The 24,508-nt window shown below is 49.0% G+C and overlaps 1 protein-coding gene across 1 annotated transcript; it reads left to right on the top strand.

Annotated features, from left to right (window-relative positions):
- Positions 1-10,356: 10,356 nt before the first annotated feature.
- Positions 10,357-18,182, top strand: LOC116952763 (gamma-crystallin S-like). The gene is made up of 3 exons (XM_032972387.2): positions 10,357-10,485; positions 11,301-11,543; positions 17,663-18,182. The coding sequence occupies exons 1-3, from the start codon at positions 10,477-10,479 to the stop codon at positions 17,939-17,941; spliced, it is 531 nt and encodes a 176-aa protein (XP_032828278.1). The 5' UTR covers positions 10,357-10,476; the 3' UTR covers positions 17,942-18,182.
- Positions 18,183-24,508: the final 6,326 nt, after the last annotated feature.

The following is a 24,508-nucleotide window of genomic DNA, read 5'->3' as shown; positions in this document are numbered from 1 at the left end:
CACACACGCCGAGAGAGACTCACACAGAGACAGAGAGAGAGACACACATAGACACACAGACAGACACACACGCAGAGAGAGACTCACACAGAGACAGAGAGACACACACAAAGGCACACAGACAGACACACACGCAGAGAGAGACTCACACAGAGACAGAGAGAGACACACAACATGGACACACAGACAGACACAGAAGCACAGAGAGACTCACATAGAGACATAGAGAGAGACACACACATAGGCACACAGACAGACACACACGCCGAGAGAGACTCACACAGAGACAGAGACACACACATAGACACACAGACAGACACACACCCAGAGAGAGACACACAGAGACAAACAGAGAGAGACACACACATAGGCACACAGACAGACACACACGCAGAGAGAGACTCACACAGAGACAGAGAGACACACACATAGGCACACAGACAGACACACACGCAGAGAGAGACTCACACAGAGACAGAGAGAGACACACAACATGGACACACAGACAGACACACAAGCAGAGAGAGACTCACACAGAGACAGAGAGAGACACACACATAGGCACACAGACAGACACACACGCAGAGAGAGACTCACACAGAGACAGAGAGAGACACAACATATACACAGAGACAGACACACACGCAGAGAGAGACTCACACAGAGGCAAACAGAGAGAGAGACACACAACATATACACACAGACAGACACACACGCAGAGAGAGACTCACACAGAGACAAACAGAGAGAGGCACACACATAGGCACACAGACACACACACACGCAGAGAGAGACTCACACAGAGACAAACAGAGAGAGACACACAACATGGACACTCAGATGGTTTAGTTGTATTTGTGTTTGGGTGATTTATTTACCGTTCTTGTACTTGCCACTTCTATCATGTTCTTTCTACTGCTTGTTGTAACGTTCTTACTCGCCCCAACTGGACATCTGTGGAAAAGAGCTTTATAGCTTATCGGATTCCTTCAGTATAAATAAACATTCTGATTCTGTTTCATTAACTTACAGAAGACCTTTGCCTATCCGCTGTTTAGCTGAATGCCTCCATGCGCCGTCGGCCATGGGAAATTGTTTGCCCAGACTTCAACATGCCAGACTTATGATTACAAAAAATAAAAAAAATGTTAGGTAATATTTTTGTTGCAATATTGTACTCTTAGCCAAAATTATCAGTACAATAAAGTAGGGATGGCAGCGGATTAATTCATGAAGAGTTTATTTGTATATTTAATTATGTAATGACGATTTGGGTGGCAGAATTGTGCCAGAAAGGCACCACGTGTTAACCAAAAATAAATCGATGTGAGTTGCCATGAGAAAGTTGAACAATTGGACGCTACTGGGAGGAGTGTCTCACGCAAAGTTATTGAGTCAATATCGTGGACGGAACTAAATGGAAGTGCCGACGACTTTGAGAAAGGGGATGGCACAGAGACAGAAACACTCTGAGCCATACTTCGCGTGAGTGGCCAAATGTCGACATGTGCATTAGAGAGGGTGTCTTAAACGTGTAGTGACATAGAATGGTTCACTACGGCGCCTAGCGCCAGTTACTGATAGAGAGGGGAACTGGGAGTGTAGTAGCCCACTCTGCCAGTAGGGCATTGCAATGTCACGGAACGGGCCCCTAGGGGGCGTAGTGCTGGTGGCTGGCAGATAGGGGGCATCCGAGGACGTAGCAGCCCGGTTGGCTGGCAAGGGCACGTGATAGGCCAGGGCAAGGATGTGGGCCAAAGGTGACAGAAGGGACACGTGGGATATGGCCCAGAACCTTCTGGTAGGTTCCAGAAGGGGGCGTGGCCGAGGGCGGAGCCAGGCCACGCTGGGGGGCATAAAAGAGAGGTCCCGAGGCTGGGTCGGGGCTGTCTGCTGGAATGGAGTCCTCCGTGCTGCTTCTTCCGCTGGGTCTTCGGTCTTCGTGCTCGGCATCGTGGGTCAGGCAGTGTTCCGACTGTCCTGACCCGGTTTATGTCGTTATCCCGTTGTGGTCCATAGAATAAACGTGTTGCCTCCTGAGTTAGTGTGTGTCTCTCAGTGAACCCACTTCAAATGTATGCAGAACGATTCCTATTTTACGCCGTTGTGTTCATTTAAAAGTTAAAATCCTGTATTATCACACGGGCTCGGTGGAGTGGTTGCGCATGTTTGTGAGTAAAATGTAATATGGTGAATAAAAATAGCACAATTTTAAAATCAATCGTCAATCGCGTAAGGTCAAACGCGGTTAGTTTGGATAAGGCTGAATGGAAGGCAACCATGGCGCTTCATGTCCGTCGTGAGTAAATTGCGACATTATTATTATCATCGTTGTTGTATCGTTAGGCTGGTTTACCCAGGAGAGTCCTGCCAAGTTGAAGTAACATGGTGGGGGGCGCTGACGTTGCCGCTGCTGCTGTGTGCGATGCCAGATGAGCAATTTGGAGTGTCATTTTTCAACATTGGGATGTTTTGGCCAACACCAAGTTGCGTTGTACGAGATGCATCGTACACGTTTTGGGAGGATCCTGAGGAACCGCGAGGAAATCCATGCAGAAACCACGGGGAGGGAATACAACCTGCTAGCGAGAAAAGCGCCAGACTCAGGAATCGAACCCAGGCCCCCTTGTGTTGCGCTGCCGCCCGCGCTGCTGAAATGCTGCTCCCGCACTCAATGAAAGTTTCCACCTTTTGCTTTACGTTTAAAATTAGTTTTTTTTAAATTGCTGATCACTTATTATCCCTCGTTTCAGTTAGAGGGGGAGCCGCGGCATCTTAGGTGCTCCCGGGTAATCGACCACGACACAAGTTGTCCATCACGATTCTTAGTCAGTTCGTCAAAATGAATCGACGAAACTTCGCGATCGGTGGAGGGTCGGTCTTTGCACGGATCCCATTGTCTGTGTGTATCTGCTCATTTTACTCAGCTTGTCTTCGCGGTAAAGCGCGGATAATCACGGATAGCAGGATGGACGCGTCGCCCGCACTTCTTGATTATCCCCTTTTTATGCACGCGCACGTTTCACGTAAGAGCGCATGTTTCTTTTGGACCCTGATGGAGAAGTTGGACAATGGCTTTTTTTTAATCACCGCCGCGTTCGGGCTAATGCCCCTCATTCTCCGCAAAGGCTCAGATAATAGGAAGAATGTGGCACACAGGTCAACAAGTAAATAGGACGGTGCACATCTCACTCATGGCGCGTGATTAATCATTACTCTCCTCTGGCGTGGCGATTCAAACGCGACGGTTGATCACAGGACCCCCCCTTGCTATGCCGATGGCTTCAGGGGTAGCAAGGGGGCACTCCCTGCCACTGTCCCTCCTGGGTACGCGTGCGTTACGCAGCGATTGACGATCGGTACGGCTCGAGGACCGTGCTTCACACCACGTTCGCAGGGAGGGCGAGACCCTCGGTACGTGCGTCGTGAATCGGAAGCGCGAACAGGAGGATGCAGGACAAAGGTAATTATTCCGCCGAACTGAACTCGTGCAGAGTGTGCACGGCACGCAGGCGCGCGGCCGAGGTGAAGGCGGAGTATTTGCACCGCATCATCATGCGCCAGAGATGCTTCATCAATCTTACAATGCATTGAATCTGTCGTCGCAAATCTCATACACCCCAACACCCACCTCTCCGTACAGCGCATCACAATGGAATGCACTTGAACTCTGTCCGATTCGTATCGTTGCAGACACAGCCGGATAAGATTAATGCGCATTACCACGGTGACGGTATATTAATCTACCAACTTCGTCGATCTTATTAAATGGGTTCACATTAATGACGTCCATTTGGCCTAGATGGCGGTTACTAGTTGTGTGTTCGGGTGACACGGAAAGACGTAACGGGTGGGGCCACCACGTGGCAAGGCTACCGTCTGTGGTTCGAAGAGTACAGCAGCGACGTCTGCGCTCCTTTCAACGCAGTAGGGGGAGGGACAGCAAGACGACACGGACTCTCTTTCATGGAAGCACTCTCATCGTGGCCAGCAGCAGAGCTCGACGCTGGCGTGTCGTTCACGTGCACGTCTCTGTCGAGCGCAAGGAGTAGGAGAGACTCTACCAGCGACTCGCCTGCCCGGCAGGAATTCCGCGAGTTTTGAACTTTCCACTCCGTACAAGTTCACTACGAGCAGAACTCAGTCGCGTAGTTACGTCGCACGCTGGAGGAGTAATTGATGGGATGACGTCCAGGAGAAAGAGTGGAACAACACGGGAGTTCAGAATAAACACCTCATTCGAGACCCACACATCACACCACCTCCTGGTTTTGACATTCCTCGAAGACACTGGTGGTGTGACCATCAAATGCGTCAGAACATCAGCAGGCCGATGCACACAATCTCCTTCATGAATGGAAAATGAAAGACGAGCTACAGTCGTGTGGTTGTGGCCACGCAACCCAAACTATGAACCGTATAGTAAACCACTTGTAGCCTGCGCTCCTAATAAGTTTATATATTCCATCAAGGTCCTTAAGATCTTCTGATCTCCAACTGATCAGCACTCCCAGGTCTAGGCTGTGCTCTTTTGGTGATCGGGCTTTTGTTAACGTGGCACCCAAGCTATGCAACGCATGGTCACTTGAAATCAGGCAATCGGAGTCAGTAGATATATTTAAGTTTGCTTTGAAAACCCATCTCTTTAAAGTGCCCTTCTTCCTTCTCTAGTTTGGTCGCTTGCCCCCAAGTTCTGTTTTTGTTTCACTACTTTTCATGCATTGCGCATTGGGATCCTAGGATAGAATGCGCATTACGCATTTGAATTATTATAACAAAACTAAGCAAAAATCTCCCTCCCTGAAGCCCTCTCGTCATGGCCAACATTGGGCCTCTAGCTCCTGAACACATTGCTGCCATACGCGAGAAAAGAACGTCCAGAAACGTTTCGTTTTTACTTGACTTGTCCCATAGACAACTGCGAGATGTAACAGAAGAAAAATAAACAGACCAGTGATGCTAGATGACGCTTATGTATTCATCGAATTTTTCGGGGGAAATATATATAAAAAAAAACTTCCTCAGCTCGGGGACTTCCAACTGCACCGTGTTATTTTTTTCTCAACATATCAAAAGCACCGATTTATATATATTTTTTCCCTCTCCCCCTCAAAAAATGAATCACACACATGGCCACCTTGTTGTTTAAAGTTGGCACAGTAACAGACAAATAGTTTATCGTAATCTCAACAACTGCACTTGCTTTCACGCTGACGACATTAAACAAGGGCACATCGCTGGTTCGGAATGAGGCCACTTTCCCCCAATCGCTCATTCTGATGTCAGCACCACGGCAAGAAAAAACTCTGAAATCGACTCCCAGAATCCCTGTCCAGGCCCCGAGTGAGAATTCCGAGGGTGACCTTGGGTTAGTTACAGGGGCAAAGACAGTCGGTGTGCAGTGAAAGTAATAATAATTATTGTTATTCAACACGTACGTTTTCTCGACCGATAGTATCCATAATATGTTTTTGTGGGGTTTTCATTGCGTAAATATTCATGTGTCTTTAAACCCGACACCACCCGACACAGCCAAATAGTAAGGTTTGTCACGTAAACCCACCACATTTAGAATTGTGGGTTCAAGTAGTTACTAATTGGTACGTTTTGTTTACCACAAATTTACCTCGTGGTTGATGAGTTGTGGTGAGATCAGAGGTTTTGGCCACGATGACGTCTTGATTTTGATTTATTGACTGAGGAAACCCATCCCGAGTCCCACGACTCTGTGTCAGCGAGGTCCTACATCGAGATGCTTGGCCTAACGGCAGTGAGTGCTCGCGTTTAGCTCTGGGTGTAAACTGCAGAAACCCGCAGGGAACTCACGCAGAACAGGGGGGAGAACACACAAAACTCAATAGAGAGGGACACCCTATTTATATTCTTAGTTTTTTCGGTAAAGTCACGTTGAAGAGAAACAACAAAATAACAAAATATATATAAAACAATAAAAAATTCTCACGACGTTTCGACCATAACTCAAACGGTCATCATCAGGTGTGTCGGTTTGCATACATTTATTTTGAAAACGGCATATTTATTTATTTATATATATAAAAATAACGTTTGCGTCACGCGCAACGATTGGCAGTTTGCCAGGACTAGTCCATCTATTTTTTGAAAAGAGGAGGGGGGAGACGAAATTTGTTTTTATGTATGCTGTCTGAAAGCCACTGTAAGCGTGAACAATCAATCAAGAACTGAAATGATTTATCAAATCTTTCCAATGATTGCTAAGATAGAATCCATCTTCTCGGTTGAAATTGTCTCTGTGTTTGTATATGTGGATAGCCTCATGAACGAATCTCTCATGGAAGCCAGATGGCTTACAAAGAACCTCCGTCTTGGAAAAGTCAATGGCATGTGAGCCTACTGAATTAGAACAATGATCTGCTACGGCCGAGGTGTTGGTCCTACCGTGTTTAAGGTCTGCTTTATGTTCACGAATGCGGTCCGAGATATGGCGTTTGGTTTCTAGGGACACCCTAGTCAGGAATCGAACCCAAGTCCTTCTCGCTGTGCGTGTCACCAACGAATTTCTTTAGAACGTATTTTTGTGTTTAGTTTGTTGTCCTTAAACCGCACCTCCGAGAAGCACGGTTGGCTTCGTACGGTGCGAACTTTGTGAACTTTGTTCGCACCGTACATACATACACTGCTACCCTGCCACTCTTGATGCATCAATTCATCGTTTGATACAGGATCTTTTCAGGCTCTTTTTGTGTCCAAGCGGTCAGCAACAAACAGCACGAACGAAGTGTGAATAAAATCGAGCGAGATTGTAAGAACTTGGGCCAAAGAGACTGTGGGGGAGGGGAATTCCAAAGTGGAGCCGTGCGAAAGGAATAAGCAGAGACACTTGCTCCAAACAGACAGGCGTGGAACGAGGGATGACGCACAGACACATGAGGAGCGTCACTCGCACGCAAAGAAAGGATAGATTCGGTACCTCGGGACCTGTCGACGGACGGAACGCCACCGCATTGGCAGTCTCTACAATCTACCGGGGCACGGAAACAATGAGCTAAAGTCACCAACGCGTCTAAAAATCGGACCAAAAAAATAAATGTAAGAAACAACACAAACGAAACGAGGGGGAAACTTGGATGAAAACTGCTACTGGTTTATCAAAGTGTAGTCGTCCCAAAACCGGCCAAGTTGGTTCACTCGACTGCCGTGAATTGTCCCAGCCCGACGAGGCAGCGCCGCCTGTAGCCCAAATGGCTCATTGCGGGACCTCAACCATCCTCTTGTGAGGCCTCTGCCCTCCCGTCACAGGCGCTGCCCTCCCGTCACAGGCGCTGCCCTCCCGTCACAGGCGCTGCCCTCCCGTCACAGGCGCTGCCCACCTGCCACGGCACCACCATTCTACAGCAGAGCCCGCGTGTCACCAGCAGCAAGCCCACACCGGCCGTGGCTAAGACATGTGATGTTGCAGGCATTAGGAAGCCACTGGGAGCTGTTTGTAGCGCTGACCGCTAACTCCACACGCAACCCCTGCTCACACGTGCACAGAGCCATCGTACAGAGCCATGCTGTTCAAAAACTACATGTATATTCGTATTCAAATCATAGACTTAACTCATCAGTGATCGGCAATTCACGCTCATATGATCGCGCAGCGCTCTCACGAAGGAAGGCGCTCTGTTTCTCAGACAATCCGCAGTAGTTCACTCGTTCAAAGTTTATTGGTCGCATACATAGTTCAGCTGATGTTATAGCGATGCGGATATGTGGTGTTTACCCAATTGAGTGCGTATGTTTTGTTTTGTTGCTGAACGAAAGGCGTAAATAGGCAACAACAACATGTTTACACCCGTGAAGCCATTGCAGAGGTGCCAAGTGCTTGGCGAGGGGTCCTTCTCTCCTTCTCCTCTGCTGCTCGCACAGCCTGGAAATCCACTGGGGCCAACCGAGCTGTGAACTCTTCAAGAACTCAATAACTCAAAGTCTCCCGCTTCTCCTACTGCCCTCCGACTTTCTCTTTCTGTGCCGTAAATATACGAATACACACTCTGAGATGTGTTGTTGCCATTGTGCTTTTTTGTTAAGAAGATGTTAAACATTTCGTGGACTGACACGATGAGTGACGAATGAGAAAAGATTGTTCACCCTTCCTGGCAATAAAAGAGGCGTTAAGATGTTCAAACACCAAATATAAACTTTTTTCAAGGCATCATCAAGGCTGCATTAACCACACGTACTTGTGGCAAACGTGCACACAAATTCGCTCTGAAAACGTGTGAATTATCTTTGAGACTGATTGGCCTACAATAGAGACAGTAGTCTTCTTTATGGCCTCGTCTCACCAGTGTCAGACCAGAGAAAGCCAAAAGGCGAGACCAGTACAAAGACAATGCACTATCAGAGCTCGGGTCGAGCAGTTATATCTATGGAGTCCCTTTTCCCAGTATCCAAAATGATGAAAAATAAGAATAGGTTTAGCCCTTTCTGGCAAAAAACCCAGGTGGTGTCAAGATGTCTAAACAGCAAATGGAAACCTTTTACAAGGCATCAAGACGAGTGACGTAAATATGGGGGGGGGCATTTAGATCTTAGGGTAATGGTAGTTTAATCATGGTAGTTTACCGAACTTGACTTGACTGTTTGTTAAAATGTAATGCCAATGGTACAGTATATTTATTCTAGTAGTGGCACTCCAAACTTCCAGGGTGGTGTATTATCATCTTGTGCTAATTCCAAGCGTTGTTAGTGACGTGTTTTATGCTAATTTCCTTTTCAAGGCCTTTGCCGTTTACCCCCTCACAGCTTAAAAGGAGGCGACCAGCGCTTGGCTTGCTTCACTCCAACGCTGTCCACTGGACAGGTTGGTCCCTTCACCTGATGAAGGCCGCTTGTGTTGTGGCCGAAACGTCGTGATTTTTTGTTGTTTTATCTTTTACCTACGTGACTTTACCGCATAGAACCAAAGAGTATGGATCCTTGCAGTCACGAAAGCTTCAAATCTAGGGGTGAAACATGAATTAACGTCCGAAACCAAAAATGTGTAAGAAGCGTTTGTCATCATTTCCAGGGTCAACCCGTGGCGCGTTTTGCATCGCAGCGCCGACGGACCACGTGGAGGAGATTCGCGGAGCCCAACACTCTGAGAGCCTCTGCTCCCTCTGAACACGTGCGGTGCTGTGGTGGGCCATGAAATTGTTCACCGGTTAAATGCGAATAACATACCAACGTGCGTAGCACATTCAAGCGTCACGTTTATCCGTTCAGATGTGTCACCGATCTCAAATTGGTGTCGTGTGTTTGTGCGCCGGTGATCCCCGCCCGAACAGGCGTAGCAGCTCCGCAAGGCTACAACCTACCCAGCGTGGCTCGTGCGAGCTGATGGCATCACACGGCATGCCGGTGCATTCCGCTGTGTATAGAAACAAGTGTTTGGGAGCGCCGCTGTGGGGTTGTTATATTTCAGCAGCGGGTGCAAGCGCAGTAGAAAATCCAATGTTGGCCTGGCATTCTAGGTGATCGCCATCGTCGTTCGCCACGGCACTGAAGATTGCCGAAGTATGATGAGAAACTCTCCACGACGAACCCACGTGACGCGGGGAGACACTCATCCAGCAGTGGATCGACAGAAGGAATATCAACACATCCACTGCGTGTGTGAACACACAGATGATATGATGCTAGTGGTTGAGGGATACAATGATTGATTTAACGTAGGTTCGTGTGCTCAGTATTGTTCCATACTTATGCACAAATCATACGCGTGACATTCAGAATATATATGTTTACGCGTACATATGTTTTAAGGTTCCACAGTGTGTGTGGCAAGTTAGTTAATTCCAAAAATAGCGACGACCGAACATCGTGACGTGCGATTCGTCGTAATGATTTTGTTGTAATGATTTTAGACGACGTAATTACTTTAAAACGATTGTTTGAATACTTTTCAAGATGTTTTACTTCCACCACCAAATTCAATTAACTGCAAAAACAATGCGACATGCACATCGGGGGCAAAATAAACTTCCCAAAATAAAATTTCCTGAACGGCATTGAAGCCTGTCGCATCAACCCGACCTGATTGACTGAACAGAAACGTAGAACGTTGTTGACACGTGCAGTGTTCGCTCTCCGTTGCTCGTTATGGTGTTTTGTTTTAAGTTTGCGCTACGCGGCGTGTTAATGTGCACCAAGCTAATCACACTGTGCTTACATAAGCAGGCACCGTAAGCCATTACGCAACGCGATGTTGTCAGTGTGTGTGAAATGCTCGTCGGATATATTGCAATATCTCCCTATCTGTTGTAAATTGCAATACCGCTGATTTGTGCTAAAATTGACAATAAAAGTCGCGCATCGACGGATTTGTTTGGCCAATTCCCCCCCTGCGCAAAGCGTTTACCGGGCGTATATAAAGAGTACCTCCAGTTCTACATCGCTATCCTCGTCACCACCAGCAGCCTGCACAAGGACATCGGCAGCGGCCACAGCAGCAGCAACATCAGCATCATCATGGGGAAGGTAACGTGCCGCGCGCCCACCACAGATTATAACCTGTGCATTCACACTTGTTGTTTTGTAGATTCCGCCACTGCCGGCGGAAAAGCCTCCGCTTAGATGGTGTTTGAGAGAGCACACATCTAGATGGTCGTTTGGTCTACTCTTCCACGCTGGGCAGAAATTGTGTACACTTTACCCCACCACGTGGTCTTCCCGTTGGCTGTGGTGAAACCGTGTATGCTGCTGGGTGGACAGAGGCGGTGGAGGGATTTGAGAAACCTTGCAACCTTGCTTCAACTACTCGACTGCCAATCTTTATTTCCGATTGAAACGAAGAATGTTTACATTTTTTAATATATATGCGTGTAAAATGTTTTCGCTCGGACAATATGCCCACCCATTTGCAATGTCAAATGTCGCAATAATATAATAATACAATAATATAATAAAATAAGCAGGTTCGATATCCCAGTAAAATAAGCGCGGCATCTATAAACGTATTAGTAGACAATGATTTAGTATTAGTAGACAATTATTATTTACTGCGGTGCTGTTGATCAGTGGCGACGCAGCACAGTCCTTAACAGTGGGGTTTGTTATCCGTTCCTTCCGAAGGTGGTAAATGTGACCTTGCGTCGCGGAATTCGCGACACAATTCACTGCACCCACACCCCTCCTCCGCTGTCTACAGAGCTCCCACCCAGCGGAGGCCGTTCCGCCGGCAGTAGCGCAGTGAGCAACTCGCAGGGCGCCATCCCTCGCCAACCTGGACGGCCAGGGTTGCCGACGTTGTTACCTGCTATGCTCCTCGTGTGTGTATCTCTCTCTCTATGCAGGTTATCTTCTACGAGGAACGCAACTTCCAGGGGCGCCGCTACGAGTGCAGCCAGGAGACGACCAACACGAGCCCCTTCCTGAGCCGCTGCAACTCCATCCGCGTGGAGTCGGGCGCCTGGGTGGTGTTCGAGAGAGCCGACTTCAAGGGCTACATGTACATCCTCGAGCCCGGGGAGTACCCCGACTACCAGCGCTGGGCCGGCTTCAACGAGCGTCTGGGCTCCTGCAAGACGCTCCGCGAGGTCTGCATTCGCATCGCGGCACCGTTGAGGACAACTCAGCCCCGTGGCTCCTCGCTCGCCGTTGTGTTAGGGTCGCCGGCCCCCGGGATCTCTACTGCCTGCGACCCTGTCCGCGACGTACCGACGCTCCCAGACTCTCCACTAGTGTGGGAGCTGCCGCCGCCGCACTCCTCCTCGGGCGGGGAAAGGTCGTCGCGCTCCTGTTCCCCCCCCTGTGCTGTCCCCCCCCGAGTCCGGGTTTCCGGCCGGTGAGGCATCACACTCGCCCGCCCTGGGGCCCGCTAGCGCTTCGCCGGCACCCAAACGCGACGCTCCCCGCCCGCGCAGTCCCACGCACCAATCACACGCGGGTAACAGGGGGGTTAAAGGTCGGAGGGTAAGCGACGTCGTTCGTGCTCACTCCGACGCTTGGGGGGATTGGTTTAAACGGGTTTAAAGGGCTATGCGATGGGCATGCGTGCGAGACGGGTATCCGCTCGCAACGTGGGAGTCCGCAGCCGACGGTTTGCAGCGCACACAATCCACGCGGCGCCGCTCCACACACGCGGCGACCACCGAGAACAGCAAGCGCACCCACGCGTCCACTCTCTTTCCACACCCTCGCAAAAACCACACCAGTCTGTTATGTAACGACCACCGCGACAGCAAGCGCACCCACGCTTCCGCTCTTTCCACACCCTCGCAAAAACCACACCAGTCTGTTATGTAACGACCACCGCGACAGCAAGCGCACCCACGCTTCCGCCCTCTTTCCGCACCCTCGCAAAAACCACACCAGTCCGTTATGTAACCGCCGACGATTTATTCCACCGCGTCGGCGAGCCCTTATTTAACCGAGTCAGTCGGGATCAGCGGGGCAGGACCAATCTATCTCTCGATAGTCGGCACTACACTCTACCTGTCCTCCCCTTTACCCTCTCCGGTTTTCCTCTTAAGCTAAGTCCCAACTCCCTCTTTCTCTCTCTCTCTTACTCACGGTTCGTCGTCACTGCCGGCTGGTCCTCGCGGCGCGTCGATACGTCCCACGGACGTTCGCGCGGCTGGACTCGGGATTTGACGGGCCTGGGGTTGACTCGAGTAGCCAGAGAACTTTTTCCCTTCGCCCTGACCCGCTTTATTCTTTCTACATCAAAGGGGCTACCTAGTGCCGACTCGCGGGCCAATCAGCTCGCTGGGATCACCCGCCAATCGGTAGGCCCATCTGTATCCCAGCATCCCCCGGGCCGTTGCTTTCAGCGACGTCCGCATCTAAATTGACCTGCTCAGCGGCCCTCCAGCCGGAGGGCGGCCCTGCTTTCCCGCCGCTCGTGGCTCTGCCCTCCCCCCTACCTGCCCTGCCGACCCGTGTGCGTGAGGTGCGTACTAACCGCGGTGGCGGGGCAGCCCCGCTGTGGACACGTCGTTTCCACTCGAGTCACGGCGCCACGGTGGGTGTTAGCGTCGGGGGAGACCGTCCAATTCCCTGGCCGCAGGAAACCGTGAAGATTATCCCTTTACGAGGGCTTCTGGGTGAAAACCTGTCGGCCAGGGTGTCTCCCCACGCGCTCTAATGGTGGGGGGAGTGCGTGCGTGTGTGTTCCGGTGGGGGGGGGGGGTGAGGAGGTGGTGGGGTGGAGCAATGTCGGCCTCGCCGCTCGGGGCGGCGAGATCGCAGGTGGGCCACCCGCCGATCGGCTCCGTGGCGGCGGCATCACAGTTGCAAGGCCCCGCGGGCCAAACTGGCGGCCCTGGTGGCCTTTAGTGCGGCCCCTGACGAAGCGGGCTCCGACAATACACAAGTGGTGAAAACACCACCACCACCCATCATCATCATCACCATCATCACCATCATCGTGCTGCTGCTGCCAAACCCCCAAATGGTTTCAAGTGCGTGGCGGCCATCACACTGGCGATGTCTTCTCGGCGAAAGTGTCCCCCCACCTCTGAAAACACTTCTCTGAGCAGCAGGCGATCTACATCTATATGATATACGACACCGACGTGGTACGGAGGCACATTTTGCCTTTGATTGAAACCACCCAGAGTGCGGCCTCCCTTAACCCGGACTGACCTCAGAAGCCCGGCAGGCAGAGTAGCGTCAGCCACCCGTAGTGCCAGGTGGCCAGAGGCGAAGTGTGTGCAGGCGCTGAATGCCCAATGTTGAGGTTCTGCTGCCGGCCACGACGAGAGGGCTTCGGCAGAGAGAGAGACAGAGGAAGGGAGAATTCGTGAAGGTGTGCTACTCCTCACGTAACGTCATCCCTGGCCATGCTTGCTCCTCCTCCACCAAAGGGGGTGATGTGGCCACCACCACGCCCGGCCGCCTTTGTCTCCCTAGTTGCGATTTGTACACATCGCACCTGGTACTTCTCATTTGATACTGAGTCGACAATGGGGGGGGGGCGGCTAGGACAGATTCAGATAATCGTCAGTGGCGATTGGCCGTGAGCGGGAATCGAACTCGGACAGCCGGATTCGATTCTGCAGCAGCGCACGACCACTCCAGCGGGGGGGGGGGGGGGGGGGGGTTCACCTCGCTCTCACACTCTCACACTCCCTCTCACACTCTCACTCTCTCACACTCTCTCTCACACACTCTCACTCTCTCACACTCTCTCTCACACTCTCTCTCACACTCTCTCACACACTCTCTCACACTCTCTCTCACTCTCACACTCTCACACTCTCTCTCACTCTCTCTCACACTCTCTCTCACACTCTCTCACACTCTCACTCTCTCACACACTCTCTCACACTCTCTCTCACACTCTCTCACACTCTCTCTCACACTCTCTCACACTCTCTCTCACACTCTCTCACACTCTCACACTCTCACACACTCTCTCACACTCTCTCACACACTCTCTCACACTCTCTCACTCTCTCACACTCTCTCTCACACACTCTCACTCTCTCATACTCTCTCTCACACTCTCACTCTCTCACACTCTCTCTCACTCTCTCACACTCTCTCTCACACTCTCACTCTCTCTCACTCTCTCACACTCTCTCTCACACTCTCACTCTCTCACACTCTCACACACTCTCACACTCTCACACTCTCTCTCACACACTCTCTCACACTCTCTCTCACACACTCTCACACTCTCTCACACACTCTCTCACACTCTCACACTCTCTCTCACACACTCTCACTCTCTCACACTCTCTCTCACACTCTCACACTCTCACACTCTCTCACACTCTCACACTCTCACTCTCTCACACTCTCTCTCACACACTCTCACTCTCTCACACTCTCTCACTCTCTCACACTCTCTCTCTCACTCTCTCACACTCTCTCTCACACACTCTCACACTCTCACACTCTCTCACACACACTCTCACACTCTCACACTCTCTCTCACACTCTCTCACACTCTCTCACTCTCTCACACTCTCTCTCTCTCACACTCTCACTCTCTCACACTCTCTCTCACTCTCTCACACTCTCTCACACTCTCACACTCTCACTCTCTCACACTCTCTCTCTCACTCTCTCACACTCTCTCTCACTCTCTCACACTCTCTCACACTCTCACACTCTCTCACACTCTCACACTCTCACTCTCTCACACTCTCTCTCACACTCTCTCTCTCACTCTCTCACACTCTCACACTCTCTCACACACACTCTCACACTCTCACACTCTCTCTCACACACTCTCTCACACTCTCTCACTCTCTCACACTCTCTCTCTCTCACACTCTCACTCTCTCACACTCTCTCTCACTCTCTCACACTCTCTCACACTCTCACACTCTCTCACACTCTCACACTCTCACTCTCTCACACTCTCTCTCTCACTCTCTCACACTCTCTCTCACTCTCTCACACTCTCTCACACTCTCACACTCTCTCACACTCTCACACTCTCACTCTCTCACACTCTCTCTCACACTCTCTCTCTCACTCTCTCACACTCTCTCACACTCTCTCACTCTCTCACACTCTCACACTCTCTCTCACACTCTCACTCTCTCACACTCTCTCTCACTCTCTCACACTCTCTCACACTCTCTCACTCTCTCACACTCTCTCACTCTCTCACACTCTCTCTCACTCTCTCACACTCTCTCACTCTCTCACACTCTCTCACACACTCTCTCTCACACACTCTCACTCTCACACTCTCTCTCACACACTCTCACACTCTCACACTCTCTCACACACTCTCTCACACTCTCACTCTCTCACACTCTCTCTCACTCTCTCACACTCTCTCACACTCTCACACTCCCTCTCACACTCTCTCTCTCTCACTCTCTCACACTCTCTCACACTCTCTCACACTCTCTCACTCTCTCACACTCTCTCACACACTCTCACTCTCTCACACTCTCTCACACACTCTCACTCTCTCACACTCTCTCTCACACACTCTCACTCTCTCACACTCTCTCTCACACACTCTCACTCTCTCACACTCTCTCTCACACACTCTCACACTCTCACACTCTCTCACACACTCTCTCACACTCTCTCACTCTCTCACACTCTCTCTCACACACTCTCACTCTCTCACACTCTCTCTCTCACACTCTCACACTCTCACACTCTCTCTCACACACTCTCACTCTCTCACACTCTCTCTCACACACTCTCACACTCTCTCTCACACACTCTCTCACACACTCTCACTCTCTCACACTCTCTCACACACTCTCACTCTCTCACACTCTCTCTCACACACTCTCACACTCTCTCACACACTCTCTCACACTCTCTCACTCTCTCACACTCTCTCTCACACACTCTCACTCTCTCACACTCTCACACTCTCACACACTCTCTCACACTCTCTCACACACTCTCTCACACTCTCTCTCACACTCTCTCACACTCTCTCTCACACACTCTCACTCTCTCACACTCTCTCACACACTCTCTCACACTCTCACACTCTCTCTCACACTCTCATTCTCTCACACTCTCTCACACTCTCACACTCTCTCTCACACACTCTCACACTCTCACACACTCTCTCACACTCTCTCACACACTCTCTCACACTCTCTCTCACACTCTCTCACACTCTCACACTCTCTCTCACACACTCTCACTCTCTCACACTCTCACACTCTCTCTCACACACTCTCACTCTCTCACACTCTCTCTCACACACTCTCACTCTCTCACACTCTCTCTCACACACTCTCACTCTCTCACACTCTCTCTCACTCTCTCACACTCTCTCTCACACACTCTCACTCTCTCACACTCTCACACTCTCTCACACACTCTCTCACACTCTCTCACTCTCACACTCTCTCACACTCTCACACTCTCTCACACACTCTCTCACACTCTCTCACTCTCTCACACTCTCTCTCACACACTCTCACTCTCTCACACTCTCTCTCACACTCTCACTCTCTCACACTCTCTCTCACACTCTCACACTCTCTCACACTCTCACACTCCCTCTCACACTCTCACTCTCTCACACTCTCTCTCTCACTCTCTCACACCCTCTCACACTCTCTCACACTCTCTCACTCTCTCACACTCTCACACACTCTCACACTCCCTCTCACTCTCTCTCTATCACAATCTCTCTCACAATATCTCTCACTCTCTCTCTCTCACACTCTCTCTCACACTCTCTCTCAGTCTCTCTCACTCCCTCTCTCTCTCACACACTCTGTTTCACACTCTCTCTCACACACTCTCTCTCTCATACTCTCTCACACTCTCTCTCACACTCTCTCTCACACTCTCACACTGCCGCTCACACTCTCATTATCTCTCGCTCTCTCTCACACTCCCTCTCACACTCTCACACTCCCTCTCACAATCTCTCACAATCTCTCACACTCTCTCACACTCTCACACTCTCTCTCACACTCTCTCACAATATCTCTCACTCTCTCTCTCTCACACTCTCTCACACTCTCTCTCTCTCACTCCCTCTCACATTCCCTCTCACTCTCTCCCTCACACTCCCTCTCACTCTCTCTCTCACACTCCCTCTCACTCTCTCCCTCACACTCCCTCTCACACTCTCACACTCTCTCTCACACTCTCTCTCTCACTCTCTCTCACACTCTCTCACACACTCTCTCACTCCCTCTCACACTCCCTCTCACTCTCTCTCTCACACTCTCTCTCAACTCCCCGCGCGCTCCAACCGGAACAGGCGGACCGCCCCCAGCAGCACCGCGTGGCCCTCTACGAGAGCGAGGACTTCGGCGGTCAGGCGATGGAGCTCACCGACGACTGCCCATGCCTGCTCGAGCGATTCCGCCGGCGCGAGACGCACTCCGTGCGCGTCTTTGACGGCGCGTGGGTGGCCCACGAGGAGCCCCACTACAAGGGGCGCCAGTACCTGCTGGAGAAGGGCGACTACCACAAGTGCAGCGAGTGGGGGGCCACGAGCCCTACCGTGCAGTCCATGCGCTGCATCAAGAAGCACTGATGGCCGTAAACGACGACGGGGCGACTTTGAGCGAGCGCGCGCGTGCACGTGTGTGTGTGGGTGCACGTGTGTGTGTGTGCACGCGCTTCGACGCACGCGCACGCGCGACTTAACCTGCTGAACGACACATCGAAAGCAACTCTCCCCACCCCCCCCCCCCCTGACACAGAGAAATGTGGTACCTGGTAAATTATTTTTATTTGCTGCAGATTTCAATAAAGGATTACGATGTTGCAAAGTACTGAATGAGTATCGGAGTTTCCTTGTGGGTGTGCTTCTACTCTATATGAGGTCTTTTTCACACGGCAGATGTTGATCGAGATAAACTACGATAATGTTATAGGGGAAATAATAAAATAATAAAATAAAACATAATAAAATAAAATTCTTACGACCTTTCGGCCACTTGATACCGCACTTGACACAGCAATTTTGCTGTGACGGTTTCCACCTGAAGATGGAAGCTTGTGTTGCCTCCGAAACGTCGCGATTTAATTTAGTTGCTTTAATTTATTTTATTTTACCTACGTGACTTTACCGAAAAAACCAAAGAGTATGAATCCTTGCAGTCACGAAAGCTTCAAATCTAGAAATAAAAATGAAACATAATAAAATAAAATTCTCACGACGTTTCGGCCACAACGCAAGCAGCCGTCCTCAGGTGAAGAACAGAGCTGTTGCAGTGAGGTGGTTAATCAGCAAGAGCCATGCTGCGGGTGTAGAACAGTGCATCCCTCCGATACCTCCTTCATATCGTCGTCTGTGTGAGTCTATGGGTGTCTGCGAGTCTGAAGGTCTCGGTGTGAATCTATATAACTTCATGTATATGTGTGAGTCTGTGGGTCTTCTCCATGTATAGGTATCAGTGTGGATCTATAGATGGCTTTGTGAGTCTGGGTCTCTGGATGTATGAGTTCAGTATCAATATATAGATCTCTGGGTGTGTGATTCTCTGTGTGAGTCTATGGGTCTCTGTGTGAGTCTATGGGTCTCTATGCGAGTCTATGGGTCTCTATGCGAGTCTATGGGTCTCTATGCGAGTCTATGGGTCTGATGTTGATGAAGAGCAGTAACTGCCATTTTAAAATTGAGGAAGTGAATGAGATCATACAATTGCACGAGAAGTTCGGAGTAGTGCATCGCTGCGATTGTCTCCTTCCTATTTGTCAATCGGGCATGTAGTCGTTGTGAATTCCATGGTCTGTTGTGGATGGTAACCACAGTAACCACAGTAACCACAGTTGCACACTTCCAGAGAGTTGTTAATTTTCCATTTGTGCATCATCATCATCAGGTATCCGCATCTGCTGCCGTGGTTTGTGCAGTGGATGCGGTTTAGGGGTTTTAGCCGATAAGCTTCGTGGAAGGTCGAAGACCCAAAGTTGGGTCTGACAACAGTTTCCACGTGGAGGTTGTTGAAGGAGACCGAACCAAAATAAGAAATTGGCGGAGTTGCTCCAGGGCGATTGATGGCTGAACAGGAAGGAAGTGATGGATGGCAGGGCTGCCAAAGTTGGGGAAATCGTGACATTGACCAGGGCTGCCAAAGTTGGGAAAATCGTGACATTGACCAGGGCTGCCAAAGTTGGGGAAATCGTGACGTTGACCAGGGCTGCCAAAGTTGGGGAAATCGTGACATTGTCCAGGGCTGCCAAAGGTGGGGGAAATTGTGACATTGTCCAGGGCTGCCAAAGTTGGGGGAAATCGTGACATTGTCCAGGGCTGCCAAAGTTGGGGAAATCGTGACATTGACCAGGGTTGCCAAAGTTGGGGAAATCGTGACATTAACCAGGGCTGCCAAAGTTGGGGGAAATTGTGACATTGATCAGGGTTGCCAAAGTTGGGGGAAATCGTGACATTGTCCAGGGCTGCCAAAGTTGGGGGAAATTGTGACATTGACCAGGGCTGCCAAAGTTGGGGAAATTGTGACATTGACCAGGGTTGCCAAAGTTGGGGAAATCGTGACATTGTCCAGGGCTGCCAAAGTTGGGGAAATCGTGACATTGTCCAGGACTGCCAAAGTTGGGGAAATCGTGACATTGTCCAGGGCTGCCAAAGTTGGGGAAATTGTGACATTGACCAGGGCTGCCAAAGTTGGGGAAATCGTGACATTGACCAGGGCTGCCAAAGTTGGGGAAATCGTGACATTGACCAGGGCTGCCAAAGTTGGGGAAATCGTGACATTAACCAGGGCTGCCAAAGTTGGGGGAAATCGTGACATTGACCAGTTTGCTCCACTGTAGTCACCAGGCGGCGCCAATGCGGAGGTTTCAGTCAGCGAGAGGCTTTTAAATACGACAGTCGTTCATAAAGCCTGTCTTCGCCAGGCTAAAGTTCTCAATAAATATAATAATTAACCTGATATGGAGATGTTTTTAGTGTCTGATCTACAACAAGACACTAAAAACTAATAAAAAAAGATTTTTCCGCAAAAAAAATTGTTGACGACTTGATTAAATCTCCATATATATAAAAGGCAAAGTTGTGAATGTGTGTCTATTCTAAATGTTTAGCGTACTTCCCGACATGCAACAAACTTGAAATTTGCCATGTGGGTACTTTCCAGACTGTACACCATGCAAAAATACACTTTTTTGGGGGGGGGGGGAGCTAAATAATGCATTTATTTTTTGCACGGCAAGTGAGCTGTGACGTCAAATCTGTCATGTGACCCGCGCATGTGGAAGCGTAACGCATTGTAGTGTAGTGGTTAGCGTGCCGCGCTACGAACCCGGCGACCCGAGTTCGATTCCCACTCACGGCCACCACTGGAGACGGTTATTTTTACCGTTTCTGGGCCTCCTCTAGGTCGACTCAGCATCAAATGAGTAACTGCTCTGCTGTGTGAACATCGCGACTGGGGAGACAAAGGCGGCGGGCGTGGTGAATCCAAGTCCCGGGCGAAGCCGGGTAGTACAGCTAGTTTCTTATATTTAAAGATATACCCATCGGAAATCGCTCAATTTAAAGATCGCGTTCGTTTTTTGTTTGTTAGAACGAACAAACATTAATTAACTAAAAACTCTATGAGGGTAAAATCTTCTATCTTTTACCGTCTTCGAATTCTTCAGATTTGAACATAATAAAATGTGTATTTTTTCATTCAAAACAACTTGAATCCGAAATACCTGAAAAACAATACAATATGGAACCAATGGTACTCGCTGTAATTGTTGTTTAATGCTCTATAAAAAAAAACGAGAAAACATCTCGCCATCTTATATGTTGAACGGCTGCTGAATGACACCACGCACAAACATGCTCATGGGGCACTTACAATCGAGATTTGGGGGCCTTCAAGTGAAAAAGTCTCGGATTTTCAGATATTCCCTGTGGTTTGTGTACTAAAAGCTACCTATATGCCAAATTTCAGAATTCTACCTTGTCGGAAAGTACCCTGGAGGGTTTTGAGACCTATGTGTATATATACGGATATCTTGCGATTTTAGTGGTGACAACCACTCGATCACAATGCACTGAATGTCAACAAGTGCATACGTGCCACCAACCCAGTGTCCACTACCATTGGTTGAAAATGCATCAACAGCTTCGCTATTCTATGGGCCAATGCAGCAATCAAAACGATATATTCCCCCAAACAAACCGATGCATTACACTATGTAACATATTTTTTGTTCCTGGGTAGTAAGTGTTATTTCGTAATTGCTTAGGACAGTGATATTTTGAAATGTACTTATTTTCAATGAGAAAAAGGGCGAATTTGTGTCTTTTCGTTCACATAAAGTCAGAAAAAAACTATGAACCAAAGTAATACAAAAAATACTACAAAAGATTTAGAAATTAGTAGTTTTTCGATATTTACGATTATACTTCTTTGGTTCTTTCGGTAAAGTCACGTAGAATGAGAATAAAATAATAAATTGATAAAATAAAATAACACAATATTCTCACAACGTTTCGGCCAGAACACAAGCGGCCTTCATCAGGTGAAGGGACGAGACTGTCTGGAGGACAGCGCTGGAGTGAGTATACTGTAAATCACTTTCACGAATTAGCCCCCAAATGTAGTCTCCCATCATGTTCTCGTTATACTGACCTTGGTAGCGGTGTACAAAGTCCAGTATATCCTGGTGGAAGCGCTGGCCTTGCTTCTCCGAGTACGCTCCTATGTTCTCCTTGAATTTATCAAGATGAGCATCAAGGATATGGACTTTGAGGGACATCCTACAGCCCATTGTGCTGTAGTTCATCACCAGAGTCTCAACTAGCTCTACACAGTTTTCGACCTTGTGATTGCTCAGGAAGCAACGAACCACTGCGACAAAGCTGTCCCAAGCCGCTTTCTCCTTAATAGTGAGCTTCTTGGGGAATTCATTGCACTCCAGGATCTTCTTTATCTGTGGTCCGAGGAAGACACAGTCTTTGACCTTTGCCTCAGACAGCTTAGGGAAGAGGTCTTGAAAGTACTTGAAGGCTGCCGACTCCTTATCTACAGCTCTGACAAATTGTTTCACGAGACCAAATTTGATGTGCAGTGGTAGCATCAGCACCTTCCGGGGGTCCACCAGTGGCTCCCACTTGACGTTGTTCCTCCCCACAGAGAACTCGGTCCGCTGTGGCCAGTCCCGCCTGTGGTAGTGCATCCTGGTGTCCCTGCTGTCCCAAAGGCAAAGATAGCAGGGAAACTAGGTAAAACCACCTTGGAGACCCATCAGGAATACCACCATTTTGAAGTCTCCGATGACCTCTTGATGCTGTTGTAATCCTCTTTGAGGTGCACCGAGTGAGCCAGAGGAAGAGACGGGTACTTGTTACCATTATGGAGCAGCACGACTTTGAGGCTCCTGGATGAGCTGTCAATGAAGAGGCGCCACTCATTCTGGTTACAGGCAATTCCGATTGCCTCGAACAGACTGGTCACATTGTGGCAGAAGCAGAGCCCATCTTGACGGGTGAAAAAGCTGCAAAAGGTTGGTGACGCTTCCTCTGATCTGCAACTTGCACACTTTCATCCAACAAGTTCCACTGCTTGAGCCTAGATGTCAAAAGCTCGGCACTGGACTTGGTGAGACCAAGATTTCTGATCAAGTCGTTGAGGTCTTTTTGGTTGGTGTAGTATGGGTTTCTCTCCTCAGCTCCACCTCTGAAATTGTCATCTGGATCTACAACGTCTTCCTCGCTCTCTGACTTGCTGCTCTCTTCTAAAGACGGCTGCTCTCTCTCCGGAGGAGTGGGTACGGGGAGCTCATGGCAGTGTGGCACCGGGGCGATGGATGAAGGCAGGTCCGGATACGTGATGGCAGGTGCATTCTTGCCAGTCCGATGTTTGGAAGGGTCCACCATGCAGAAGCAGCAGTTGCTTGAGTGGTCGGTGGGTTCCCGCCAAATTCTGGGGATAGCTAACTTCATGGCTCTCTTTTCCCCTCTGTACCATCCTACAAAAATATATTTATTTCACCCATGACTAATTTGTAAGAGACTCTCGCAACATTTTTCATATATGATATATCTTTTCAATAACATTGAAAATTGCAAGACATTTTTAAATTAAAACAACTTTTACAATTTTTCAAATTTTCACAAATTTTATAATATATAATTCCGAGCAACAATTGTCCATCTTCTTCTTTGGTTCTTTCGGTAAAGTCACGTAGAATGAGAATAACATAAATTGATAAAATAAAATAACACAATAAAATTTTCACGACGTTTCGGCCACAACACAAGTGGCCTTCATCAGGTGAAGGGACGAGACTGTCTGGAGGACAGCGCTGGAGCGAACACAGCCAAGCTCAGACCGCGACCTTTAAGCTGTGTGAGAAGAAACAGAGCGTCTTGACAAAGGAATTAGCATAGAATTAAGCATTGAAATAGCTGAGTGATTAGCTTGTGACTGGTCATAGAAATGGCTATGTTAAAGTCAAAGCATACACATCCACAGAGGCACCCCTTGACAAAGGAATTAGCATAGAATTTAGCATTGAAATAGCTGAGTGATTAGCTTGTGACTGGTCATAGAAATAGTTATGTTAAAGTCAAAGCATACACATCTACAGAGGCACCTAGTACATGAACGACAAAGGGGCTGCAACAACTCGACTATCATATAGTAAACCGATGTGAAAAAACCTAAGTCTAAATTAAATCAATAGAATAAATGTACTCAATATATTCTTCAATAAGCTGAGCTATTAACAGTAACTAGGTATACACTACACTATATAATGAATGAATACTATATAATGAATATATAGTAAACCAATAAAACTAAAATATAAATTACCTCCATGTTATCAATAAACTCTATATATTCTCCAATCAGCTAAGCTACCAACAATAAGTCGTTATATATCACAATGCTATATGGCGAAAAAAATGGGTGGATTCTTACCCTCAACTTCAGCACCACGGATAGCTACGGGCCCCGTTCAGACGGACGAGTTCATCCATGGTCGGAACAGAGGAGGGGGAGAGAGACAGCTGCGAGGCCCTAGTATACTCCATGTTGTAAACCATACCATTAACCGTGGTGTGAGAGGTATTAAGAGTCAATGCTGGCGAAAGAGCTGCGGTCTGAAGGTCATCGTAAAATACAATTAATTAAGA

Source organism: Petromyzon marinus, chromosome 48 (genome assembly GCF_048934315.1).
Source record: "Petromyzon marinus isolate PM22_M1 ecotype Great Lakes invasive population chromosome 48, UKy_Petmar_22M1.pri1.0, whole genome shotgun sequence".
In the NCBI taxonomy this organism is placed as follows: domain Eukaryota; kingdom Metazoa; phylum Chordata; class Hyperoartia; order Petromyzontiformes; family Petromyzontidae; genus Petromyzon; species Petromyzon marinus.
This window is presented reverse-complemented; position numbering and strand designations above follow the sequence as displayed.